The 24,493-nt window shown below is 48.9% G+C and overlaps 1 protein-coding gene across 1 annotated transcript in view; it reads left to right on the top strand.

Moving 5' to 3' along the window:
* Positions 1-1,587: 1,587 nt before the first annotated feature.
* Positions 1,588-24,493, top strand: part of IGFBP2 (insulin like growth factor binding protein 2) — a gene marked incomplete at both ends in the record, with an annotated part of 62,565 nt that continues 39,659 nt past the window's right edge. The window contains one exon of the mRNA XM_080621198.1: positions 1,588-1,990. Coding sequence (XP_080477324.1) covers positions 1,588-1,990 — 403 coding nt within the window. The remainder of the gene's footprint in view (positions 1,991-24,493) is intronic.

The following is a 24,493-nucleotide window of genomic DNA, read 5'->3' as shown; positions in this document are numbered from 1 at the left end:
TGCCATAGGGACCCCAAAACTAACTGGATTCCTCCAGAGGTGAAACAAGGATGGTTAAAATCACTGCCTAGCTTGAGTGAGGTGCAAACAAGCAATTGTATGTTTTAAAAAGGAAAATGAATGGGCAGCTCTTCCACAATGAGGTATCTGCAGCATGATGGGCAGCCAGAGAAAGGGACCATGCTTGGTTAAACTCTTGTAAAACCCAAGTTACTGGGACAGCATGCTTGGTCCCAGGATGTAGCACAGGCATTTCATGGGGTGTGCAGAACACTGCAGATCATCATCCCACCCTGTGATAGTTGAGCCCACAAACAAACATCTTGTATAACTCTATGGCCATGAGTAATCCTGTGCTGAAAGTTGTCCCACAGAAGTCATCAACAGCAGCATTTTGTATTTTTCATAATTCGAAAAACCAAAACCAAACCAACAGAAAATGACAGCAGCAAGTGTTAACTTTAAATGCCCTAAAGCTGACATTCTGGAGGCTGAGGAAACTCAGGCTGCCTCAGTGCCTGGATTTAACCATACAACCCCACAACAATACTGAGTTTCCCAGCTTCAGTAGCTTGGCTGCATTCCCTTGGCTTTGTTGTTAATGTTTTTTATTCATGAAATAAAGTCACCTCTATGTGATACCCCTTGTATTTAAAATCCTCTGCGTAGCCTGTGACAGTTCAGCAGCAGTGAGAGATGAGTTCCGAAATGGGTACTTAACACCAAAATCCCAGTTGTACCCCGGGTTTCAGGCACCCTTGTGGGGCATTGCTGTAGGGAGACACGGAGCCTGCTGCAGATGGGTTTGGTCTGAGGGTGCAGATGCCCTGTGGGGAGCCAGGCTAGAGATGCAGGCAGGGCTATGGACATAGAACCCTGCGTCTTCAAAGGGGCTCACCTGACATCAGGATTCGGCTCCCATGGAGGCAGGGTGACTCCCAGGCCCAGCATTTGGTGGTGGGCTGGATGGCGGGACTTTCCCTGGGCCCAGGTTTTAGCCCCCTGTCTCCATGGTGGGACCTGGCCTGGCACGTGGCTGCTTGTGGCTCGCCTGGCACTTCTGGGGCAACGGGGTGAACATGGGCCCCCACCTGCGCCCCAGCCCAGGTCTCGGGTCTCTCTGGGAGTGTGGAGAGCACACAGTTCCCCCCAGCACTGGATGTCCCTGTGGGGAAGGACCGCAACCCTCTTGTGGGGTAGGATCTCCATCCCTCCCTGTACTAGGTGTTTCTGCCCCCAGTTTCACACCCCCATTTCCTCTTTGGGACATCCCCAACCTCCTGCGCAGCAGCCCCCGACCCCCTCTGGGTCTGATCCCCTCTCCGCGTTGGAGTGGCCCCCCTCTTCCAACCGGGGCAGCCCCGACCCCCTCGGGGGAGGTATGGTGGTGGGGGGCGGGCGCGGGGGCGGCTCTAGGACCCGGCGACGCCGAGGCGCGCCCGGCCCCGATCGGCTCCGCTCTTCACCGCACTGATCCGTGCCGTGCCGCGCCGCTCCGCTCCTTTGCGAGCCGCGCGCGCCGTGCCGCGCCGCCGGGGGGCCGAGCGGCGTGTCCACCTGCCGGCCCCGCCACCCGTCAGTCCCGCCATGGCGCTCGGCGGGGTCGGTCGCGGCGGCGCGGCGCGGGCCGCCTGGCCGCGGCTGCTGGTAACGGCAGCGGCAGCGGCACTGGCGCTGGCGGGGCCGGCGCTGCCCGAGGTGCTGTTCCGCTGCCCGCCCTGCACGGCGGAGCGCCTGGCCGCCTGCCCCCCGGCCGCCCGCCCGCCCTGCCCCGAGCTGGTGCGGGAGCCGGGCTGCGGCTGCTGCCCGGTGTGCGCCCGCCTGGAGGCCGAGGCGTGCGGCGTCTACACTCCGCGCTGCGCCGCCGGCTTGCGATGCTACCCCGACCCCGGCGCCGAGCTGCCCCTGCAAGCCCTGGTGCAGGGGCAGGGCACCTGCGCCCGCCGCCGCGACACGACCGAGTACGGCGCGAGCGCCGAGCGCCCCGCAGGTGAGCAGCGCCCCGCTCCGCGCGCCCCGCGGACCGCACCGCGGACCCCGGAGAGCCGAGCACCGAGGACGCGGCACCGAGCGCCCTGCGTGCTAGGGACCGGCGACCTGATGCTGGGGACAGGGCACTGCGCGTCGCGCTCCGGGCGGGGGGCACAGGAGACCGAGCACCGGGTACAGTGCGTTGTGCGCTGCGCACCGGGCTTGGGCGCTGGGCACCACGCACCCGCGACCCAGTTGCCGCGGGGCACCGGCACATCTACAGAATCCTAAAGGGTGGTCTGAAGGGTGCACTCCCTGGACAGAGGGACACCTCGGGAGGGTAGGGAAGGGGGATTCCTGCCGGAGAGGGGAGAGTCCGGGGGGGAACAAGGGGACAGGAAGGAAAAAGGCGATGGAGGGGCGAAGGAGCGTGAGTGCGTCCTTGGGGGAGAGGGGAAAATGTTTTTTTTGGGGGTGCAGCTACCCCTGGGGTTAGAGAGGTTTCCTGGCAAGGGGCAGGAATCCCAGGGGTGGGGTGTAACGGGGGGAATGTAAGGACTTCCCCGGGGCGGGGCCAGGTTGGGGTCTTCTAGAGAAGAAAACCCTTGTGGGCAGATAAGGGTGAAGTTCGGGGAGATGCAGTTGAGGGGAGTGGGAGCCCTTAGCGAGCAGAGGGAGGTGGAGGTTCAGATTTGGGGTTGGAGGTGTAAAATCACTCCGGAGGGTGGTGGACCCCCAAACATACGGGGAGCATTAGTGTGGGAGGACCATGTGCTGCTTGGTGGGAAGGGGGTGCTTGAGGGACTGCGGGGCCTTGCTCTGTGAGGAGCCCGTTCCCTGTGGGTGCCTTCCCAGCAGAGCCCACCTCGGAGCTGCGGTGGCCACTGCCCGCGGCCGTGAGGGGTCCCGGTCCCCTCCATTCCCTCCGATCCAGGTACCGGGTGCCGGAGGAAGAGGAGCATCCCCTGAGGGCACAGCCCCGAGGACGGGGATGCCAACAGGCTCCTGACCTGTTGCTGCAATGAGTGTGGGAGGGAGCGCTCTTGGGGATGCCGATACAGCTGAGCTTGGGTTTTATTAATGCTTCCTCTCCCTTGCGATCGGCCGCAAGCTCTTTCCCTTTCCGTGGAATGCTGAAAATTGCCGAATCAGGTCTGGGAGTAGAAACCAGCACTTTCTCCTTTGAAATCACCCCTCCTTGACTTCTGCCTCCTTGTTGGCTTTGCTCCCCTGGCTATGACTGCGGCTCTGACCCTTCTTTGCATAACTAGTTCAGCAGCACAACTTTGAATTCCCTCCCTTCTCTCTTGTTGAGGCTTTATTGAAAAGTGCTATGAACTGAACTGTACCTCCTGGCTTCACTCCCCAGGAGAATGGGAGCATAGCCAGGTGCCCGTGCACGCTGCTCTGGGTACCTGTGCACCCAGTCCCTGCTTGAAGAGGAGAGACGGAGAGAGGGGAGCGAAGAAAAACCAGCAGCAGGGAAAGCATCGCACGTTGCAAGATGCTGCTTCCGTGCACTCAGGCTGAGAATGCTGCAGTCCCCACTCCTGTTCTCCCTCCTTTGCCCGGCTGCGAAGGGCTGTGGAGAGCTGGGAGTCTGGAGAACAAGTTGATGTAAAATCTTGCTTGACTACAGAATATGAGTGTCAAGGGAGTGAATTTTACACTCTAGAAGAAGCCAAGGGCATGTAGATTTAAGGAATCTGGCACTGACTTCCAAGCTTATGCTTTTACAAGAAGTTGGGGTGGGGGGAGAGAAAGCATTGCAGTGATAGGTTGAGAGGTGACTTTCTGAGTTAATGATGCTTTTTTTTTGATTTTATGGACTTTATTTCAGAATTATGTGACTTGACTGGGTATTTTGCTTGATTTTATTGTCTTTATTCTGTTACAATGGGTGTGATTTATTTAACCATATCTCTATGTGTAATACATGCACACATAAATAGCACAGTTTAAGAACACTTTAATGTATGTGGTGCTCTGTAATGTCCATAGGGGGTTAATAATAAAAATACTGCCACATCCTTAACTAGCATGATGTGAAACATGCAGCTGGAATATTCAGAGTTCAGCATGTCTTGGCAAAGGATCTTGGACATCCAGAAAAGGGTTTGCTCTCTTCAGATGACAAAACTTTTAACAGGTTGTTGTAGCCATTAGAAAAAAAACAACCCAAAAACCAAACTCCAAAACCAATACAACCAAACCCCCAACAAAAACAAAACCCAGTCAGCCAGCTTCACGTGATACTATTCTGTTCGGACTCGTGCTTCCATCTGCAGCATGCCTACAAAGCATATACTAGGGAGAGTTTGCTTTTTGTTTAAAGCAGTGACAGGGAAAGGACTCTGGCACCCAAAAGAGCAGGGATTGGAATTTGCTTTCAAATGCTGATGTCAGGCCAGTTTCAAGAGTGCCCCAAGAGCAGGTTTTTGCCTGCAAAAGGCAGGTGTTGAGGCTCTTTTTTTTTTTTCCTTTTTTTTTCCTTTTTTTAATGTGCTTAAAGGTATTTGCCCTATTTCCCTTTTCCAGCTTGAAAAGGCTCCTTTGGCTGGTTCAGGACTGGAATGCAGAGCTCTCACTATTCCTAAATTAAGAGGTTGGCAAGTTTTTTGTCCCTGATGAGAGGCAGAAGGATTGCCCAAACGAAACAAGAAATGAAACTCCACAAATTCTCCTGCTGTGGCTCCAGCATTGTTTAGTCTTCCACTTAGGTCTGTAAAGCCAATCCTGAAATGGTTGTAGGCAGAAAGTAACATAAACCACTGTGTAGCTAGGAAGCAGGGGATGTTGCTCATTGCACAAGAGGCTTTGGGTATTTTGAAGATTTTGGGAATGTTGGAACTAAATAGCAGCAGTCTGTGGAAATCAGGCTGAGAACTTGTACCCCTCTGGGGAGACGAGTGCATGAACTCCCACCAAGGGTGGGAGCAAGATGGAGGCTCAGCCCCTCCAGGGATCAGGGCCTCTAAAATAGTTTTGATGCCACTGGACCACACTCTTTAACAGCTTATTTCAGGTCATCACTTAACAAACTTTACGTACCCTAATGGCTGACTGGAACTGCCTGAACTGGGGACAGAGGGTTGTTACTGTGTGTGCAAAGCTCGCAGAGTTCATGCCAGTCTCGAGTGTGTTTATTCTTTCAGCACCTCAGGGAGATTGGCATGCTGTTTTGCAGATGAAGTAAATGATGTGCCTGAAGTCCACCAGGACACAGGGAGCAGAGTAAGGGTTGTCTGTACATCATATTAACAGTCTGTTTCATGACAGATAATGTCCCAGTTGCTGATAGCCACCTTCTCCCCAAGCATGGTCAGGGTGGCTCAGGTCTGAATGGGTACTGGAGAGACAACATGCTTTGGGAGGTGTTTCAGGTACCGTTGGGGTCTCTCAGCCTCTCCAGTCTCAGCTGGAGGGTGGGGATGCTGCCTTCCGCTTTGGCCATCATGAACTGGAACTGGGGGCTTGCATGGTCTTGTCCAGCTCTTGTCCTTTTCCCTTCCTTCTGCTGGGTTTAGATGTCACCTTGGGTAAGAGTAGCCTGGTTCAGAGCTAATCCTGCAGAAAGCCAGCCCCAGGAAACAAGTTGTTGTTCTGGCAGATCAATGCCCTGAACTGGCAAGATGCAGCAGGGTGCCAGTAATGCTCCACGACAGGAACTTGTGCTAGGAGATGGATCAGGGCAGATCTTAGCGATCTCAGCAGTGTCCAAAATTGTCTTGCCCAAGTTATGAGAATAGCTGAAAATCATCCATTTTCTTCTAATGGAGACAAGGTCCTAGGAATAAAATTTGTTCCACTCTGAAAAAAAAAGGTTCTTGAGCCACTGTTCAAAACTGACCAGTTAAAGGAATTATCTTTTTCCCTTTGGCAGTGCAGTTCAGTTGGGTTTGTAGTATTGTTTTATTTTGTTGTCAGGATATTTGTACTAATTCTGAGGGATCTGCCTCAGAACCCACTGCTGGCTATTGAGTCCTGCTTTGGAATCTCAGTTCTTTATTAAAACAAATGTGTTTTTTTTTAGTTCATGACAGTGCAAAGTAACCTTTCCGAATGGAAAGAGCTGTGCGAAGAATGCAGCCCCAGGCAAACTTGAACGTACAGGGCTGGGGTTGCCTCATTCACCTGGTCAGGGACTCCACTTTGAACTCCCATGATATAAAAACAGCGTCAAAATAGTTAACTGTTAAAAACGCAGCTTGTTTTAGCATCCAGCTAAAATCCTTATGGCCCCAAATGCCACACATCCTTCCTTACGGGTCAAATGTCAAAACCTTCGTTTCCCCTTGGCAGGCAGCTGCTAAAAGACAGTTTAATGTATTGCTCCAAAACACAGAAGACTCCGAGGCTGGAGGTAGCATAAAATAAGTGGAATTTTAACAGCAACTTGAAAACTGTGCCAGTAATGCTATGAGCGCATTTTTCATGTCCACTGAATTGCCAGAGAGACTTCTGCTTTTCTCCTGCTTTTATAAGGAAATGAAGCATCCATCACAATCTGCATGTGTGTATCTGTCCTTCTGCCCTCACAACTTCTGACCCTGTTAGTCAGGTTGGCCAGGTCCAACACAGCAATGAAGATCCTGAAGGCACTGTGTTGCTCAGAAGTGGGCGAGAGGTAGAGGAGAGCCAGGCTGTGAGTGTCTCCCTTGTCCTGTGCTAGATGCCTTTTGAGGCAGAAGCACAGGAGCAGGAGAGAGGTTAGTTCCAAGTGCTGCAACCAGGTGTTCAGGCTGGCTTAAGCAAGCTTGGACATTATTAGACACCAGAAAAGCAACTGTAAGAACCAAATCCACAGGAGTGTGTTAATACCTATCTCCAGAGCCACTAGAGTGGCTCTGCCCGGCATAAAAGAAAAGTCTGCAAAGCTTCTTGCCTTGGAAAAAATATTAAAAGTGAAATGCAGTTACTAATAGCTCTAAGGATAATACATGAATGAAGAAAACCCACACAGCTCATCTGTCCTCACTGCTTCTGGGGCTTTGCCAGTAGGTGGAACAGGTCTCCAAGCCCCTTTGTGGCAGCTGTGGCTGGTCAAGAGCTAACCTGTTGGGCCCTGTACTGACTGTCATCTTTAAGTATTAAGACAATAAATAACACCTTGTGGAGCAGCTTCTTGAAAATAATGCTACCCCCTGCCTCAGTCCCACTAGACTTTGCTGTGTTGGAGTTGGTGGTTGTGTGAAAATGGTGGTTTGGAGGGAGGTGGAAGCCTGGGAAGATTTCAAGGCTCTGGCCCACAGGAGGAACGTGTTTTCATGCTGTCCCTTGGCAAATGATCTGTTTCCTTCTTGTCCTTTGCAGTTGTTTCCTTTCCTCTGTGTTTCAGGCTCATACTCGCTGGGCATGGTGTTTGTCAAGGGAACAGCAAGAAGCTCCTTCTGTGAGAAAGTCCATGTCGTTTGTTTTATCCACATCCAGGAACTGAGCTGGGATAAACAATTTGGGAGGCAAAACAGTGAAAACTGGAGTGCGAGAGGTGTGTTTGTGTTTGGCTCTCTTCTAGACCTGGCTACAGTATTAGCTGGGACTAATTTATCTGCCTGATAGGCAGCTGTCACTGCTGTCCACAAACACAGCTGGATTTGTGAAGGCAGGGTTTCATGTCAGTGACCAGCAGCACTCCTGTACCTGCTTTGCCTGGTCGCATGTTCAGCACTAAGGAGCAAGGAGGAACAGCAGTTTGGCCAGTGGATTTCTTGTGTTTCTGTTTGGATTGGGCAATTCCAGCTTTCTGAGCTTGGCCACATCTGCCTTCCCTCCTGGGTCTGTGATTCCTTCAGGAAAGAACTTTTGCTCTAGGCAGACAGAGTAAGAGGAAGGCCAATGTAAAATGTAAAGGTGCTTTTCAAGCTTTTATGTTAATGGAAGGAGGGTGGAGCTTGGTGGTGTACTGAGTTTCTAGGTGAAAGAATTCCTGCCTTCTTTCTCTGAATCAGGGTGAAATATGCATCTTCAATCCAGTGGCTGCTTAGCAGATCCATTCTGTATCAGAGGGATGCAAAGCCATTGCCTTTGCATGCACTTCCACTACCGCTTCCACCCTTCTTCACCCTTGGCTCTTCCTTGGGGAGATGCTGCCTGAATCAATGTGTGTGTGTCCAGTTTTGAGGGTGTCCTGTAGCAGCAACACATTGAGCTTCGCTTTCCAACTTGTCCTTGCTGACTGCATCTGCCTGAAGAGGCAGGTTTGTCCTCAGTGGAAGAGTGAGGCTTTACCTGATGGCATTAGCCTTGTGGAGGAAGCTGTGTTAGTGCTCGATGTCTGCCTGGGGAAGGGAGTTGTGTTACCTGTTCCTTTGCTCTGTGACATTCAGCAAGATGCTGCTTGACAGGTATTGAGTGTGCTGTGGGATTTGGAGGCTAACTATGGTACATGCTCCTGAAATGGACTGGGGAGAGAAGGAAAAAACCCTTCTGGGGGTCCTAATGTGTTGTGCAGGTTATTCTTGGTTGCCTTTCATCCCTGCTGAGCTGATCTAGTGGCAGTCATGCCCCACTCCCTCCCTGTCCTGGTGCTCCATCCCCATACTCCATCATACAAGTCTTGGTCTTTGAACCTGGGATGAACCATGACAGGGAGTTAACTCAGCAAAATCTTCACTTTTCTGTAAGGATGAGTTTTCTGCCAGTTTAAAAGATTGCAAGTCCAGTCTTACTGTTATTTCCATAAAGACAAACTACCTTCAGCAGACTGACTGAAACATCTTTGCTTGCTTTCAGCAGTCACTGCCAGCAAGCTGGGAGGTGTTTCTCATTCGCGAACTGGCCAAGCGTGACCTCATTAAACGTGCAAGTTGACATCTAATTACAAGTGAACGTGATGTGGTGGCTATCCTAGGCAAAGGCTTAAGAGAAAGGGGCTAGTGCACAGTTATTGGAACTTTGTAGCAGCCCAGCATTTGGCAGCTTGTTGTAACTGCATTATTGATTGTCTTCTGTTCAGTGTTTTGCCCACATGTAATTTACTAGGTACCAGTGGGAATATAAAGTCTCTTGCTGCATCAGCTTATGGTAGGAATAAATTGCTTTAGAAAGGAAAGGGTCAGTAATCATGTGCCTTTCTTATGGACTGGAATACTGGGAAACATCAGGTCACTTTTATAAGCCTTAAACTATCCTTTGACATTGCAGCTTTTATTCTGAAGAAAGCTGCACTGTGCCTCTTGGCTGGTAAGGGAACAAGTCCACTGCCTGGTGCTCTCTGTAGTCAAAGATCCCATTAATTCTGCCGGCCGTGAGGAACGATTTCTTGGTATTTCATTGTGGAGTGTAATTGAGAGTGACACAAAGCGCTGGTGGGAATTGGACTGTGTTGAAATCCCTGCTTTCCCTTACAATTTTCTGCAGATAAACCAGCTCAGGTGGGATGAGGGGATTTCTAATGCTCTGCCCTTGAAATTAATAATGTTTCCAACACTCTAGTTGCTTGAGGCAATTTTATAGAGGTGTTTTTGTGCCTCCTTGCAGCCTGTTCTTGCAGCCAGGTGATGCAGGATGCCTACAGCAGTGACATGCTGTTGCAGTCACTTGCATGGCGTTGTCTTTGGGAGAGTCCTGTAATCCTATAATGTTGGGAAAAACTCAGAAAGCTTTGCCCAGTATTTTTGCTCGAGACCACAGTTAGATTTCCCCATAAGATCTTGTTTTTCATACTTAAGCCAGGGCAGCCTGTTCTCAGCTCTTCTGGCTAGTTGTAGGATGCCCAGTCCATGCTAATGGACTTCTCTTGGTTTGGTGAGGAGGTTATCTGATAACCTTCCCAGGTTTTCCTCTTGCTGGTTTAGAAAAGGGTGGGCACCTGATGTTCATGTCTCAGGAATGCTTGCTGATCAGTCTAGGGGGACTGGTGGGTGCAGTGAGCTGTTGAAGGTGTTTTTGTGGTTTTGGGTGTCCTCCAAGACCCTTTTTGATACCTCCGAAGATCAGGTGTGTGTCCCTCAGTATGACCTATCTCCTGTAGAATAAGGAGCACCCTGTATTTTAGAAGTCCCAAATTCTGCTCTTGAGAGGAGCAGGACAGATCCTGAGCATCCCCAGTGAAGGCAGAAGAGCAGAAGCAGTGAAACTGGCCAGGATCTGTCCTCCTTTTTTCATGGGGAAAGTTCCTTGGGGGTCATTTTCTGTTTGGATCCAGGAGGTTTTGTGTGCAGTGCTCAGCTCATTGGGCTGCAAGCTGAGCCATGGGTAGACACAGGGTTTGCAACCGGCGCGATGTCAGCCCTCCCGCGCAGCCCATGTGGAAATGCTCGTCTCCTGTTGCTTTCAGCGGGCGAGCGGCTCGCCTCCATCTGGTGCTGTTTCATCTGGCACTTCAAAAGCAAGCAGAAATGGGGAGAGGAATTCAGGTTTAGCAAAGAGGAATGGCATGAGGAGGAGAAGCAGGAGGGTGGCCGATGGAGAGCTCCATCCTCCTGTGCCACTGGAGGCTGGAGCTGGTGCTGGGGCACTGCCCCATAGCTCCAGTGGGGTTGTGTAGTTGCAGAGGCTGCAAATAATGTAAAGTGAGTGGCTCAAGGGCTCCACGTGGTGCCTGGTTTGTGTCCGCTGGGTCTTGGCCCCTGGAAGAGTTTGGAGTGGAGGTTGTAGGTTCGGAGTGGTTGGCCACCTTGGTGTTTCTGTTTGCAGTGAGGTTAACCCAACAGTTTTGGGACTTTCCGTGGCTGTTTTTCATTACTCCTGTCTCGCCCTGGAGTGCCTGTGCTGAAGACAAATTCCAGCTCTATTGATGAATTATGTCTTACTTCTTGGGCACACTTGTCAGGGTGCTGACCCTCCACACCATAGCATTTCTAGGTTTGCAGTTGAACCAGTGTGAGGAAAATGCCAGGTGATAACACTATAGCAAGACTTATCACTGCTTTTTGGAGGCTGGAAGAACTCCTCCATGCTCCAAAAAGGTATCTCACAGTCCGGCTGATCAAGGACAACATTCTTGTGCTGGAACCTTCTCTCTCTGCATGACTGGGCTCCAACAGCCGTTCTTTTTCTAGCGTAATACCCACACTAATCAAGAGCCATAAGTTTGATATGATCCCAGATGTGTTAAGGGCACCTTACTTTCTTTTGAACATCACAGGAATCCGGATTGATAGAATTGCAGGGAAATCACTGCTGCACCATCTTCATCTGACTGTGGTGTGAATGCACAGGAACATAATTTGCCATGATGGAAACTGGGATGAGGAGGCCTAAAGCAGTGGCTGGCCATGGTAGGGGACCTCTTCCTTTGGCCATTATGAACGGCGAGTGCTGCCTCCATAGCTTGTGCAGAAGTGGTTTTGTGAGGATTTTGTTTAGACTGTTAGAAATCCGGGTTGTGACGGACAGTCCATTACAGATGACATTTGGGGCAGGTCTAGATTTCTAGTGGTGTTCAGGGGATATTGCCATTCCTGGGACTGGGTGGTGGGACAGCACCAGAGGTACTATTTAGAGGCTAACCCTGTAATCCATCCTGAATTTAAAGAGCAATCCAGAACTGGGGGAGAAAAAAGAGACTGTGGCAAAATGGTGCCTTCTTACACAACAGGTCAGATCCCTGGGGGTATTCTGAGTCATTTTGTTGTTGTTGATTTTAGTGACTAAAATAAGTTTATTCTGTGATTTTTTCACTGCCAGGCCCCACAGACCCTGTCACCTCCAGCTTGCAGTGAGTGAGACAGATTCCCTTAATTCCTGTGCATTATTGAGGGATTTCAGTTGATGAGATTCTTGCCTGGAATTTCTCTGTGGAGGAGCCCAGTTTCCCATTGCCTGCAGATGGGACCTGAAAAGCTCAGCCTCCTTGTATAACCAGCTGGGTAGTGGGAATACAACCTCTGATGTCTTTAGGGTGGATTCTTTACCCTGCTTTCTTCAGGGCAACTGGCACTGAGAGCATGGTCAAGGCTGGGCAGGTGGAAATGCTTGGTCCTCAGAGCTTTGAATAATGCTAAAATACCTGATTTGGGTTGACTTTTGAGGTCTAGGAAGGTCTAGACCTCTCTGCACATGACTGGGGCATGCTTGGTATGGGGACACTGGGAGGAATTTGGCATGGAGCCCTCTGAGGCAACTGTCTTGTTTAGTAAAACTTGGGCTGTGGGAGTCGGTGTGAGGAAATAACAACATCCACTTTGGTTTCTGCAGTCTCTTGTCCCAGGGGGCCGGTTGGGTGTTGCAGGAGGCCACAGGAATCCTGCTCATGACCACAGCCAGATTAATGGCCATTTTGGCAGCTTTTCAGGAGTGAGGAATTTGGCCACTTTCACAATAATGGCTAGAAATTCCACATGAATTAATTAGTTTTATTACAGGACATGTTCTTCCTGCTCCTCCAGGGCTGCCTGAAACACTGAACTCATTACATGAAGAATTAAAAATAGTACTAAAAATAAGAACTGGTATCCCAAGCCTTTGTAAGGAAACACGCAGAGTGTACCGACAGCCTCCACCAGATGTGCTTCCCAAGATGTGGCTTGTGGCCAGATGAGATCTAAACCCAAATTTTAGATCAATTGCATCCACTAAAACACCCCAGCCTGCTCCATGAGGGTGTCTTCCCAGCCTCTTGGCCCTTGATCAGCTTAAGCCATTTATCTTGGCTTCTTAATGACTCCCACAGTTTCAGCTTGATGCAGTGTGACACTTGGATGTTGCACAGCAGAGGCTGAGCACCTTTAGCCTTCTCTCCCCAGGGGATGGGTTTCCATAGCACCATTTCTGCCTTGCAAGGACGTTGCTTCTATGGCAATGAGTGCTTGGAAATGCCCTTGGGAAAGGGTGCTCTGCATTTGAGTTTTGGTCAAGGGTATGCCATAAAAATGACAGCATGGGACTTTGGAAAGGCCTGCTCAAGAGCAGTCGGAATAACATTAGATTGAGTAAATATTTTGGGAGCCCAGAGCTGGTAACTTTCCCTTACTTACTTTGTGGGGAGTCAGCCTGTAGAAACTTACTGCCTCTCGCGTGGCTTTTGAACAAAGGTTGTCCATGAACAAAGTGTGCTTTTATTTTCATCCCTCTTTACAAGCACTGATGTCTTGAGATTTGCCTAATGTTAAGGGGCAGGTGTGCAAAATGCGTGCTGTTTGCTGGTCATTCCAGTGTTTGCTTTATGAATACTGCATCAGATACTTGTGTTTGGACAGGGGGTTCTCCTTTTGAGTCTAACCCCTCCTTTCTGCTCAACCCTACTGTTGTGAACCAGGGTTTAACTTGTTTGCTTTCTTTCCCTTGTTTTGGATGAAGTGAGTCCAACACTGCAAAGCTGATAAGGGAGGTGGTGAAGTTACTGCAGGTCCCACTGCACAAATCAGTTGCTCAGCCCTCTTGAGAATTGTGACCCATCCTGCAAGGACTGAGGCCAGCTGAGCCAACAAAGGGCTGAAATACAAGATTTTCAGCATGAACAAAACGTGCCTGGCAAAAAAAGAGTAAAAAATGATAATGCAGACATAGATTCTTCTAATCTCGGACAGTTGCAAAGCTTCCGTCTTTCTAGTAATGTTTGTTATTGATTTCAGCCATTGCTTTCCCCCATTTTTTTTGTTTATTCTTTTTATCAGGCTGGTTTCAAGGATTTGTTACCTTAACCCCTGGCCATTAGGCTGGTCCTGCCCACGCTGAAACCGACCTTTGCAAATTCAGACTATGCTTAAGGCACTTGGGCAGTGCAGATATGACCAGGCAGCAGACCATCCTGGACAAAGGTCCCTCAAGCCCGTAATCCGCCCTTAGGTGGTAGCCAGCTGGGAATTCATGAAAATATGGGGTGAGCCTTGTGAGGTGGGCACAGTGCTATGGAGACCCATCAGGCTGCCGACACCACTTGGTCCGTGGTTTCAGGGATTCCCAATGCATAGCCCAGTCAGCTGGCTGCTCACAGTGGTACTGTCTTTGTTGAGTGAGCTGCCCTCCTGACTGCTAGCAGTGAGGCTTCAAGTGCTGGGGGAGGCAAGAAAACCCTCAGCCAAGTGCATCACTGCAGTGTCTTGATGCTTTGGGATAGGAGTTTCTCCACATACGAGACCAATTTGAGCTTGCTCCTGTGAATCCTGTTTGCTACCTGTTCCCATTTCCTGCCATCTGTATATCCAGGAGCATCAGCCATGGTCTGAAGGAAGGTCTCATCACTGGGGCTGTGCCCAGTGGAAGCACAACCCTGCCCAGATCTGCTTTTTCTCTGAGTTACGTGCTAGGAGAGTTGGGTCTTTGCGTTGTGGTTATCAGCAATGTCTTGCTCCCTGGAGCTGATGTGACCAGCAGAGCTGAAATGTCTCAGCTGACCTAAAAAGCTGCTTGCAAGTAAAATGCAGCAGCTCTATAAATATTTAACTGAGTCCATGTTTCTCTTTTCTCCCCCTAGTTTTCTCTTTTACTTTTCTTTGCCTGTGCATTCTGCATATCCCCTCCATGGCATCCCCTAATGAAGCAGCATTTTCGGCAGTTAAATTATGCATCTTGCTTGTCTCCTGTCATCATTACCCATGTTCGAGACTGACACTGAGCTCAGCATTGAGCATGTGGATGCTCCTGTGGGAATGTTTACAGCCTACTGTGGGCTGCCCACTGCCATATAAACTGTATCCTGAAAAACTGCAGAGTCTGCAGTAAGCTTTTGCAGCCCTTGAAGCAGTGGACTCCCGTCAGATTTACAAAACCTTTTTAATGGGGGAAGTTCCCAAAATTTTGCCCAAGAAGGAAGTGTGAATGGGTGGGACTTGAAGCTGTGTGGCAGAAAGCTCTGCAATGCAAGACTGAAATCAGTGCGGCGACACAACGAAGAAGGTACCTCTATGAGCAGCTGCAGACTGGGCTGTGCTCTGGAAATCCCTGGAATCATGCGCTGAGCAGTGTCAGCAGCGTGACCTGAACTGAGCTGTCTGCCTGAAGCTGGTACCTGGGGTGTGTTGTGCAAGGTGTGCAGCCTGCCCTGTACTGGAGTAACCCCGAGCTGGGCTGCTCTCTTCTCTCTCCAACTGTGTAGGTGCAACGCCTACAGGGCACGTAGCCACAGCCCGGCAGGGACTGGGACGCTGCAGATTAGATACTGTCCCCGTGGTGGAGCTGGGGGTGCTAGCTGCATTGCAGGAGCAATGCCATGAGGTAGGGTTGTTCATCCTCACAGCTCAGTATGGAGCAAATGCAATTTCCCCATCATGATGGTGGTGAATGGCTGCTTTTCAGAGCTGGAGATGTGGTGCTGGTTCTCCTCCACTCTGAACCTGGCTTCACGCAGCGCAGGGGCTGGTGCAGTGCATGCTGCCATCCTGTCCTGGCATGCATGTCATAGAGAGAGTGGGGCAATGCTGTTTTGAGCATGTGAGTCAGACCCTGGGCAGCCTTAGGCCAAGGCTGCAAGTTTGTCCTTTGTCCAGCTAGACACATGGAGCCAAGGCACAGAGTGGGTGAGACTGAACATCTCCAAAACCCCTGCAGCTCCCCAAGGAGCTGGCACAGGGACCTTCAGTGGATATGTTGCAAGGGGCTTTCCTGCAGAGAGACATACCCAGGAAGCAGGAATATCAAGTGACTAAACGTCACGGTTATATTCCTGCCATCTAAAAAGAAATCCCTATTTTCTGTTGGCTGTGAAAATTAACTTCCCTTTCTCCTCCCCAAGCAGGGGAGCTGGCTCCTGGTGGCCGTGCCCTTGTGGCGGATGCACAGGACGGTCCAGGTCAGGCTGAAAGGAAAACTCCTACTGGGGGCTTTTCACTGTTGTGCTCCTTTCTAAAGAAAATGTGCAGGGCTTTTCCTGGCCCTTGTGAAGGCCAAGATGCAGGTCTGTAGCTGGAACAGGGTAAGTCTGGCCTCATTTGGGACCTCTTCTGTGTTTTGAGCATCCCCTGTGCCGCCATCTGAGCTACATGGGGTGGGGGCTGGTATCCGGCTTTTTGTTATTCATGTAATTAATCTCATCCCTCCCCAAATGTGGTTCTGCTGCTCTGCGGCCAGTGTTTGGCCTTTGCTGCTCTGTAAAAGCCTGACATGGCAGTCCAGGAAAGTGAGGCAGGTACTGCTGGGTGTGTTGTTCTTGGGGATACTTACCCTTTGGTTCTGGAAGACTCAGTGTATCTCAGGAGAGCAAGTTTCTTAGCCTGAACAGCTTGCTAGTTGCTCCAGTGATGAACACTACAGAACCATGATGGTGCCACATGTCACCTAGTTTGAAGATGCCAGGGTGAAGAAAACACTGAAAAGGCTCCAGTGCAAAATCCACTGGGATTTTTTGGAGTTTATTTTCCAACAGCAGAAGTCTGGACTTTTGTGGGATGAGAGCCCGCCTGGTAAGGAATGATCCAGCAGCTGCTGCACCCAGGAGCTTGGTCCTGATTTGCAAAAGGCTTTTTGGGGCCATTGAGGATCTCCTTGGTGCTGAGAAGAAAATGCACACCATTGTACCCATCCCCTCTTACCTTCCTCCTTTGCTGCTTTTTCTTCTCTAGAGCCCTGTACGTTTTCCCAGTTATGGCTGGGCTTTTTTTTGGTCAGCAAGTTTATTTTTTTTCCTGCTATAAAGTGCTCTCTTTCTTGCTGCTGTTTCCCCTTGCTGCGTTTCGGCTGGCCTCACCTCTCCCTGTGCCGGCTGTCAGGTTTACTTTGCATATTGTCAGCAGGGTGCTGGGAGGCTCATTTTGACTTGTCTGGCTCAGTGAAGAGCTGCTGAAACCTGCCGGTGCTCCAGAGAGAGGAGCCGTCAGGGGCTATCCTGCCAGGGTGGGAGGGTTAGGCACAGAGCTCTGCATGAGCACGTCTGGGAACTCTGGAGGTGACACAGGCTGGGTTTGGAGCACAATGGAGCCCACATGTTGGTTCCTGCTTAGGGCTGATCCTTTTGGTTTGGCTGCCAAAGCATTAAATAAAAATAAAAAAAAAAAAAAAAAAAAGAAAAAAAAAAGAAAAAAAAAGAAGAAAAAAAGAGCGGAGTCTAAGGTTTTATTCAGGTAACTTTGAAATATTGGTGTCTCTCTCCTTTAGAGCACAAAGGGGCTTCCAAACAAGTTTGCAAAGATGTTGAGGTATACTAGCAGCTAAAGATTTTACCATTTGAGCATTTTTAAAGAAAGCAAAGGGAAGAAATAGCCAGACTGTCAAAAGAGGCCCCATGGAGCATGCCACCAGTTCACACAGTGACCCAGGATGTGCAAAAAGTGGCCTCAGACTCTTCCTTTGCCCAAAACATGAGCAGTAGCTGGAGGAGCCCCAGGATCTTTGGCTCAGTGGCTGTGGAAGAGTTTAGTCCTAAATGGTGGCTTGTGTCTTCATTGCTCATACAATTCTTGCTGAAATTGTGCCATAAACGTACTCCATCGGTGGAGCTGCTGGTACACAGGCTCCCCTCCACCCAACCGGCCCCAATACTGACCATGATCTTCCATTTCTTTTCCTTCTAAAATGACCAAAAAGAAACCTTGGGTTTGACCATAAGCAGATATTTTTGACTTGGTTGCTGTTATTGCGGTGATTAAACCCAAAGAAAACCAAAACCCATAACATTTTCTGTATGTCCGGTTTTATTTCCTTTTTTCCAGATCAACAGCCAAACCATAAAGCCCCAAACAGACCCCAGGTGTTTGCACTGTCCTGGTCTTCATGCTAACATTCAGTTGCTTTATAAAAGAATTTGGATTACTTTGGGGTGCTCCTACTCAGTCTCCTCAAGGGCATTTGGAGACAGCTGCTCTTCTCTGTTGCAGCTGTACTGAGAGGTTTTAGTCATGGCACCCCCTGTCCAAGATGGGGCAAGGAAAGGCCATCAAGAAGCCATGGAAGGAATCAGAGTGATTGTGAACCCAAGTGGCCTTTGGAGAAAAGCCCTACAGTGAAGTTTTCCTGGGGATGTCATTGATCCTCCAGATGGGTTAAATGTCTGCATCTGTAGCTACCCCTTTTCCCCCCCTCCTGCAAGCTAAACAGGGTTTTCCTGGAAGCCCATCCCAAAGCTGGGGCTGATGGCTTGCTGTCACGTACAGCAGTGCAAGTCCAGCACCTGGACTGCACTTGGACCAGTGCCTGTCCAGTTTCCAGAGGAGGGCGGGGGACAGCTCTGCAAGGAAAGATTTCCTGGGTTTCAGTGAATTGAGTGCCCATCAGAGCACTCAGGCTGAGACATACGCAGACCTTCATCTCTTAGCTCTTTCTTTCCAGTTACCTGCAGTGCTGTCTGTCTCCTCAGCATGCAAATTCCTCTCTGCTTTGCATCACGCGTAATTCAAACCAGTGCAAATTGCTTTCCTGCTCTGCTGATACCCGTTTTCTGACTTAGCATTTCTGCTGCCGTTGAGTTTTGGCCTTCACCCTTTGGGGGCTGGCACCCAGAGAACCCAGCTGAGAATGTGGCCCTTTGTGCCAGAGCTGTTTGCAGGAGTAGGGGAGCTTTGCCTTCCCTGCTGCGAGACTTTTTGGCTGGCGAACGTGTGCCCTTTTCTGATGGGGAGGGATTTAGGGGTTAGGGGGAGGTGAGAGGGTTCCTTGTGCTGGAAGAAAAATGATGAATGACTCTCTTGTGCTTCTGAACAAAACCAGGAAATCGGGGGGGGGGGGGGAAGCAAAAAAGGAGGAAATGAGAAACAGTAAAGACGCCTCCCCCGCCTTCGTATAAGCAATCACTCCACAGCATCTGGAACCCAGTAAAAGGGCCATTCCCAGGAGACCTTGCACTCACCAGCCACACAGATCTCCTTTATTGCAAACTCCCAGGGCTTGCACCTCCTCTTCCCCTGTGCGGGCTCAGGGGACAGCCCTGCACCCAAAAATGGCTTAACCAGTGCAAACCAAAGCTCTGTTTCCATGGCTGTCGGCACCGGAGATGCATGTGTCCAGCTTGGCTGGCAGGCTTTGGTCTCGATCTGGCCCGAGGATATGATTGTGTTGCTGTGGAGCCAGCCAGAGCACCCGACACGGTGTTTGTGCTGGCATGCTGCCTTGCCACGGCAGTGCTGACGGTACTTTGCCGGCCTCACATTACAGCAGCGCAGATGATATGATACTCTGTCTGGCGTGAAATCTGCTGGACTGGAGTCACCCCTCCTTCCATCATCCCTGAAATTGTTTTGGATGCTTTCTATGCTGCAGGGAGGAGAGTGGAGTGGGTCGCTGGCCATCATGGTTTAGGTGTGATTTTAAACACCCTCAGAATGGAGGTAGCATCCGGAGAACCTCTGGCATAAGCTACTTAGTTAAAATGATGTGGTAATATAGAATTCTTGTGGGGCTGGAGGTGATGGCACCTCAGCAGGAGCATGGCTGATGAGGTCTCCATGAGGAGAGTGGTCCAGCAAAGCTCTGCTGTGCCTTGTTCTGACATAGCCACATCCACCTCCATCCCTGCATGGCATTCAAAGCACGCTGCAGTTTGATGGCTCAGTTTGAAGAAGCTCCTTTGCTGTTTGTTAAAAAACATAACTGGTAGGGACTTTGACAGGCCAAAATATTCCCCAATGTAACCTCACTGGTTTAGGAATAGAGACCCTATTCAGGAATACAGGGGAATGCCTCTCACCCATTTCCAGCTGGAGATGGTCATAGCTGAAGCAGGTGAGCATTTTCATCATCCCTGACAAAACATGGGCTACTAATTTGGTTGTAGCTCTTAATCCCTTTGTTGTCTCCATCAAGTCTTACCTGACTTTAAATGTTAGGTGAGAGGGGGATCGGCTGTTTGTTTCTCCTTCCCAGGCTGAGAGAACCTCTTTTTCCCCTGGGTGTGAGTCTCTTAGTGTGGTTTATGCAACTGTTGTCCTCCAATCTGAGGATAGTGAGTGCTTCTGACATGGCATTTGGGTCTTGCTTGGGAATTTTCAGTGTTCAGGGTTCTGTAGGAGAATTGTTACTAGCAGTAGTTATGAAGATACTGTAGACCCTGTGTGCTGATGGGTGTCTTTATTTCTTATATCCAGAGATTATATTTTCAGCTAAGCTTTAGCCCAGCGCTCACCTGCTTTCGTGACCACATTTTCATTCTTACTAATCTGGAGGATCAAGTGCATGTCTGAAAAATACATTTGCTTTCTTGTGTGAGCACAGGAAGAGAGCTTTCTCCTTTGAAAAGGTCAATCTCAATCGCCTCCTTGGATATTTGCAGCTGCTTTTGAAATCGCCTCTTATCTCGTTAGCAGAAGGGGATCCTCATCTTATTTCAAAAATGCAGTGTCTTCAATGTGTATCTCTGCTTGGCATACTCTGAAAGGAGCTTTTTCTCAAGGGGTTGTGGAAAGGTACAGCTGGGCTTGTGGAAGGGGCTGTGGGTGCTCATGGAAACACACAAATTGCAGAAGAGTCACAGACACCCCCTGTGGCGGGGGGAGAGTGAACAAAGTTAGGTTGCATCCTTGCAAAGCAGTAGCTTCAGGTTTTTGCTAACTAGATAATGGTGGGTTAGGCAGAGATGTAGGGATTTGGGCTGTTTGTCTGGGCAGCCTCCAAGTAAGTTGGTTGGGCTCGGGAGGAAAAGCAATATTGCTCTTAAATTTAGAGCAGCTCCCGGGGGTGCTCAGTCCTTAGAGGGTTTTGCTGAGAGGAACAGTATTGTGAAAAGCTTCAGCTCTTCAGCCCACAACCCACAGGGTAGCAGCTTCCTGAACTTGGTCCATGTCCCCCTTTGTGTCCTTGGCTCTGGGTGCTCAAGAAAGTTGTGGGAAGCCGGGTAGTAACTCCACTCTTTCCACTGTCTGCGTGAACCCCGGGGTCAACTTCAGAGCGACCCCTGAATTGCACAAGTTTGGGAGCAGTGATCAGAAAAGTTACTCTAAGCTGTGGCTGCAAGGTCTGAGTTGTGCTGCTGTGAGCTCCCTAGCTGGAGCGTAGTGGTGTGTGTGGCAGGTGGCATGGCTAAGTGCTGAGTTTTGTGTTTCATTTGGTCAGGAACTGGGCTGGGAGCTGGGTATTTTTTTACAGCAGTTATGTTAAAATAGAGGGGGAAAATTTAGGTCGTTGTCCCTGGGCCAGGGATGGGGCTGTGCTGAGTCAGCACCTGTTGCTACTGCTGTATCAGATCCTGCACGGTAGTGTCAATATCTGGGGAAGCCCCAGAGCATGGCAGCCTCGTCCATGGGCTGCCCCTGTGCAAGGGGGACTTTGTACTCTCATTAGCACAGACCAGCAGCCTCTGAGCTTGATCAGTTTACTTTCTCTGGAAGTCACTTGATTTGAAACCCTGTGTTGGTTGGTTTGGTGACTGCTGTATTTTGGTCCTGAACCTGTCAAATTAGCTGGGTCCACTCAAAGGTAGAGAAATCTTTGGGCTCGTCTTCCTTGGGAAAATTTCCTGAGGGAAGCCTGACTCCTCTGTGGTTTCCATAACACCACGCAGAGGTGTCTGTGTGTCCTGATGTCTTACTAATTTGCCAGTAATGAATTTTTTTTTGAGTTATTTTTAACAGGCACATTGTGCAACTAATGGGCTTTTTATTGGTGGTAAACAAGCCGAGCTAGGCAGGAATGCTGCCGAGGCTGGACTGGCAGGCTTGCTGCTCAGTGCTGTAGAAATAACTTGTTCACTTTTTTCCTTTTAAAAAACAAAAGAGAGAACCTGTGGCTCTCCTGCAGCCAGACCTTACTGCTCTCACCAGCCTCCCCTGTGGAAGCAATGGCAGAACAGCCAAGATGCATGCTCTGTACCTTGTGTCCTGATTTTTGGGTCTAAAACTGCCCTCTGCTTTGGTTTAAGGTGCTGTAACCTCTGATGGAGAGGTAATGGCTTTGTCTACTGGATTGTGCAGGGCCCAATTCTGCCCTGGCACAAAGAGCTGCTTCTTGCCAGGGTATGGCTAGGATGCTCTGGGCTGAAAGCATGGAGCTGCTGGTTCTTGGTGGGGGTTTTGGAAACCTCCCTGTTTCTTACCATGTTTCTTGCTTGATAAACTCAAAACTGACTGTGGACACAGCATTTCAAACCCCTCCTGGAACTGGACTGATGTTGTATTGGAAGCCCATACAGTCAGGGGAAACAGGTACTGCTGCAGAGTGTGTGGCGGTTTCCTTGAGTGTGCCTGGTGATGCTCCATGTGTGAGACCTCACCTTTCACTATGGCACCGTGGTTGGGGCACTGGAGCTCACTTCAAGATCAGAGCTGCCTGTGGGCTAAGCCTCTGTCCCTGCAGTGTGTGTGCCTCCACCATCCAGGCTAACCTCTAGGGAAAAGTATCAAACTTCTGTGGCCAAGAAGAGAGTGCTGACCTATTTTGGACACTTATTTATATTCAGGTTGCTTCTCTCTGTCTCTGTGAAGCTGTTGTGACTTTAATACTTTAAAAAAGTTTTTCCCCTCCCATAGCTTTTGTTTTTAACAGGATATAATCTAGGGCTAATATCTGCAATTTCCAGTACTCAGAGTAAATGTCTTGTTATCTTTCAGCTTTCTTGCAGAAAGAACACATTTATAGAGCAAAGCCAACTGTCTAATACAGCTAAGCCTTTAGTTGCATTGTGTCTCAGTTTTTACAGGTTCTCTTTTTAGTTATTGCTGCTATGCAAAGTTTGCAGACCAAAATGGAAAAAAAGTTGAAAATGTCACTGCTGTCTCTGACCATGATCCACAATAAAAAGTCACCTAATGTAGGGTCACGACAAATTATGGAAAGCAGTTTGGTTTAGTTTCTGGTTGTTTTTTTTAATTACAGTTTCCTTCTATCACTTACTGGCTGTATCACTTCACTGAAATCTTAATCTTCTCCTGAAATGTCTTACTGGTAAAAACATATTTAGGGATTTTGTTGTGTTTTGATAGCTAGCTATTCTCTGGTTTTATATACTGCAGTTCAAAGTTAATTTCTAATGTTTTTTAAATTGAAACTGTAGTGTCTGGAAGAAGTTGATTTATTGGAATAAGCATAAAATTCGAACAGCTTGGTCTGTGCAGCCATATGTGTGCATGCCACTTAACCAGCAAGAAAAATGGTAGGAACGTGTTAGATACTTAACCAGCAAGAAAAACAAAAGGCAAATGCTGCAAATGTCACCTGTATGAATGAGTGATGGTTGGTTTAGTCCATTGTATTCCATGATTTTTCATACTTCAGGAGCTTTTGGTGTATCTGTTTTCTTTTCTTTTTTTGTCTTTAAGACCTGACAGAGCAAGGGTGAAAAAAAATGGGAATTGCTTGATTTATGGAAATTGCAACCCCTTTGGCTTCACTAGCCAAGCTTGCAAATTGACTGAACATACCCACCTTGTGCTTAACTAGTTGTGCCCTGTGTGAGTGCATCTATGTGAATGTTATATCCAGCTCCCAAAAGGTCAGTGGGAGCCTTTCCATGCTTGTGTTTGGTTGCTCAGGCTTGGACACGGAGACACCAGACTAAGACCCCTGCAATGCAAAATGCATATTTTTATTTATATTTTACGTGTGTATAAATGGTTTGAATGGACATCATTTCTCTGCTTTCAGTAGAAAGTTCTAGGTGACACATCACCCTAACTAAGAACATAGCTTAAAGAAATTATGGGCTCCAGAAGAGATGCCTTTTTTTTTGGTCTCCTGAGTATCATCCATAGGCTGCTGCAGATGAGCAATACTGTTGGCATCTCCTTATCAAACCTGCTGGGGTGCTTTCACATCAGCCAGAAAACCAGGAGTTTACCAAACCCATCTGGGATCTGCTGAATTAGGCATGATGGAAGGCTGCTGGGTCTGGGTGCCCAGGGGCTCTCAGGAATTAATGATGTGTATTATAGTTTGGATTAGTTTTATCTATAGAAGGTTTAATGCAGTATACTTATTCAGAATTTAAATGCTCCTTTTTCAAAGTAAGCAGAATTCTCCCTGCAAATAAGAAGGCAAACTCAAAGGAGGGATGCTCTGTATTGTGTTGGCATGTTTAACACTGTTTAGCTACTTTACTGAGAAAGCAAATTCAGATTAAGCTTCCCCTGTGTAAACAAGCCAGTTGAGGGTTTCTGTTGTGTGATTTGATGCAGTGAAGCAGAAGTTTTAAAGGACATCCATCCTGAGCACAGGGAATGTCCCTGGAGCTGGCAATAACTGCCCCTGCTTGGTAGTGTTGGCAGAGCTGGGGATGGAGAACAGTTTAGGGAAGGCATTAGATGCTCCACTTTAGTGCTTAATCCTCATATATCCTATACATGATATATCGGGTCTGAAGTCACAATTTTCCTTACTGGAAGCTCATGAAGAGGATATTTTAATTTTCTCTAAGCCCTCAAAATTCAGTCCCTTGTACTTTGGCTGAGTTGTATTCATGGTGCATGTGTGTTTGCTCCACATCTTACACACCAGAATGTCAACAGAGTAAATTCTTTATAAAGTCACCAAGGAAAACTTTTGGTATGCTGGATAGTCAATTTCTTGGAAACCTTTGGATCTCCACCTGAGGCTTGGGTGTTCCTTCTCTATATTGTTGCCACCATACTTGTCTCTAAGCAGGAAGACTCTGATTAAACTACAGTGCACCTCTGTTAATTGCAAGTATGGTAGGTCCCTGAAGTTTCACACTGGTTTTTATTTTTCATGTAATGAGTAATCATGCTCATACATCCAGAGGGTTGAGGAAAGAGCAGTGCACAGC

Source organism: Psittacula echo (genome assembly GCF_963264785.1).
Source record: "Psittacula echo genome assembly, chromosome: 6".
In the NCBI taxonomy this organism is placed as follows: Eukaryota; Metazoa; Chordata; class Aves; order Psittaciformes; family Psittacidae; genus Psittacula; species Psittacula echo.
Note: the sequence above shows the minus strand (reverse complement) of the source record. Positions and strands in the feature narration are given on the sequence as shown.